At 37.0% G+C, this 1517-nt stretch overlaps 1 protein-coding gene across 1 annotated transcript in view; it reads left to right on the forward strand.

The window, feature by feature from the left end:
* The window catches only part of LOC139137763 (nephrocystin-4-like), a 48035-nt gene extending 47974 nt beyond the window's left edge, over positions 1 to 61 (forward strand). The window contains exon 9 of the mRNA XM_070706029.1: positions 49 to 61. Within this exon, the coding sequence (XP_070562130.1) occupies positions 49 to 61 (13 nt within the window). The remainder of the gene's footprint in view (positions 1 to 48) is intronic.
* The last annotated feature ends 1456 nt before the right edge of the window (positions 62 to 1517 follow it).

The following is a 1517-nucleotide window of genomic DNA, read 5'->3' on the forward strand; positions in this document are numbered from 1 at the left end:
ATCTTCTTCTCCAGAACTAACACCAAAATCTTTTCGCAAACTTTATAGGCCATACTTCTAGATGCTATATAATAAATTTCAAGGAAATTAACCAGGCAGTTTTTGAGAAGAAAATTTTTAAAGTATTATTTTTCTGATTTTTCAATGACCTTTGACCTCCCCTATACCTCTGCAGCTACGCTATACAAATGGCTTATTCTGGCCTATGTAAGAGTCATATCTAATTCTGGGCAATCTAATAGAGCAAGAGGTCAGATTTTTGGTATACAGGGATAACACTACGAAAAACAATTTTTTTAACAAAATGTCACATGACTTCGATGACCTTTGACCTCAAATATACATATACGTCCATAACTTAGGAACCACAAGTGCTACATCCTTCATATTTGGTAGGATGGGAGACCTTATGACACCACATCCTGTACCTCATTAATTATGCTCATATCTAATTCTGGGCAAGCCAATAGAGCTAGAGGTCTGATTTTTGGTATATAGGCATAACTTAGCATTACAATTTTTTTGACAAAATGTCATGTGACCTCGATGACCTTTGACCTTGGATATACACATTTGTCCATTACTCAGTAACCACAAGTGCTACACCCTTCATATTTGGTATGATGGGAGACCTTATGACACCACATCCTGTACCTCATTAATTATGCGCATATCTAATTCTGAGCCAGCCAATAGAGCTAAAGGTCTGATTTTTGGTATATAGAGATAACTTAGCAATACAATTTTTTTGACAAAATGTCACGTGACCTCGATGACCTTTGACCTTGAATATACGTATATGTCAATAACTCAGTAACCACAAGTGCTACACCCTTCATATTTGGTATGATGGGAGACCTTATGACACCACATCCTGTACCTCATTAATTATGCGCATATCTAATTCTGAGCCAGCCAATAGAGCTAGAGGTCTGATTTTTGGTATATAGGGATAACTTAGCATTACAATTTTCTTGACAAAATATCACGTGACCTCGATGACCTTTGCCCTTAAATATGAGTATATGTCCATAACTCAGTAACCACAAGTGCTACACCCTTCATATTTGGTATGATGGGAGACCTTATGACACCACATCCTGTACCTCATTAATTATGCGCATATCTGATTCTCAGCCAGCCAATAGAGCTAAAGGTCTGATTTTTGGTATACAGGGATAACTTAGCAATACAATTTTTTTGACATAATGTCACGTGACCTCGATGACCTTTGAAATTGAATATACGTATATGTCCATAACTCAGTAACCACAAGTGCTACAGCCTTCATATTTGGTATGATGGGAGACCTTATGACACCACATCCTGTACCTCATTAATTATGCGCATATCTAATTCTGAGCCAGCCAATAGAGCTAGAGGTCTGATTTTTGGTATATAGGGATAACTTAGCAATACAATTTTTTTGACATAATGTCACGTGACCTCGATGACCTTTGACCTTGAATATACGTATATGTCAATAACTCAGTAACCACAAGTGCTACAGCCTTCAT

This window comes from Ptychodera flava, chromosome 7 (assembly GCF_041260155.1).
Source record: "Ptychodera flava strain L36383 chromosome 7, AS_Pfla_20210202, whole genome shotgun sequence".
Taxonomy (NCBI): Eukaryota; Metazoa; Hemichordata; class Enteropneusta; family Ptychoderidae; genus Ptychodera; species Ptychodera flava.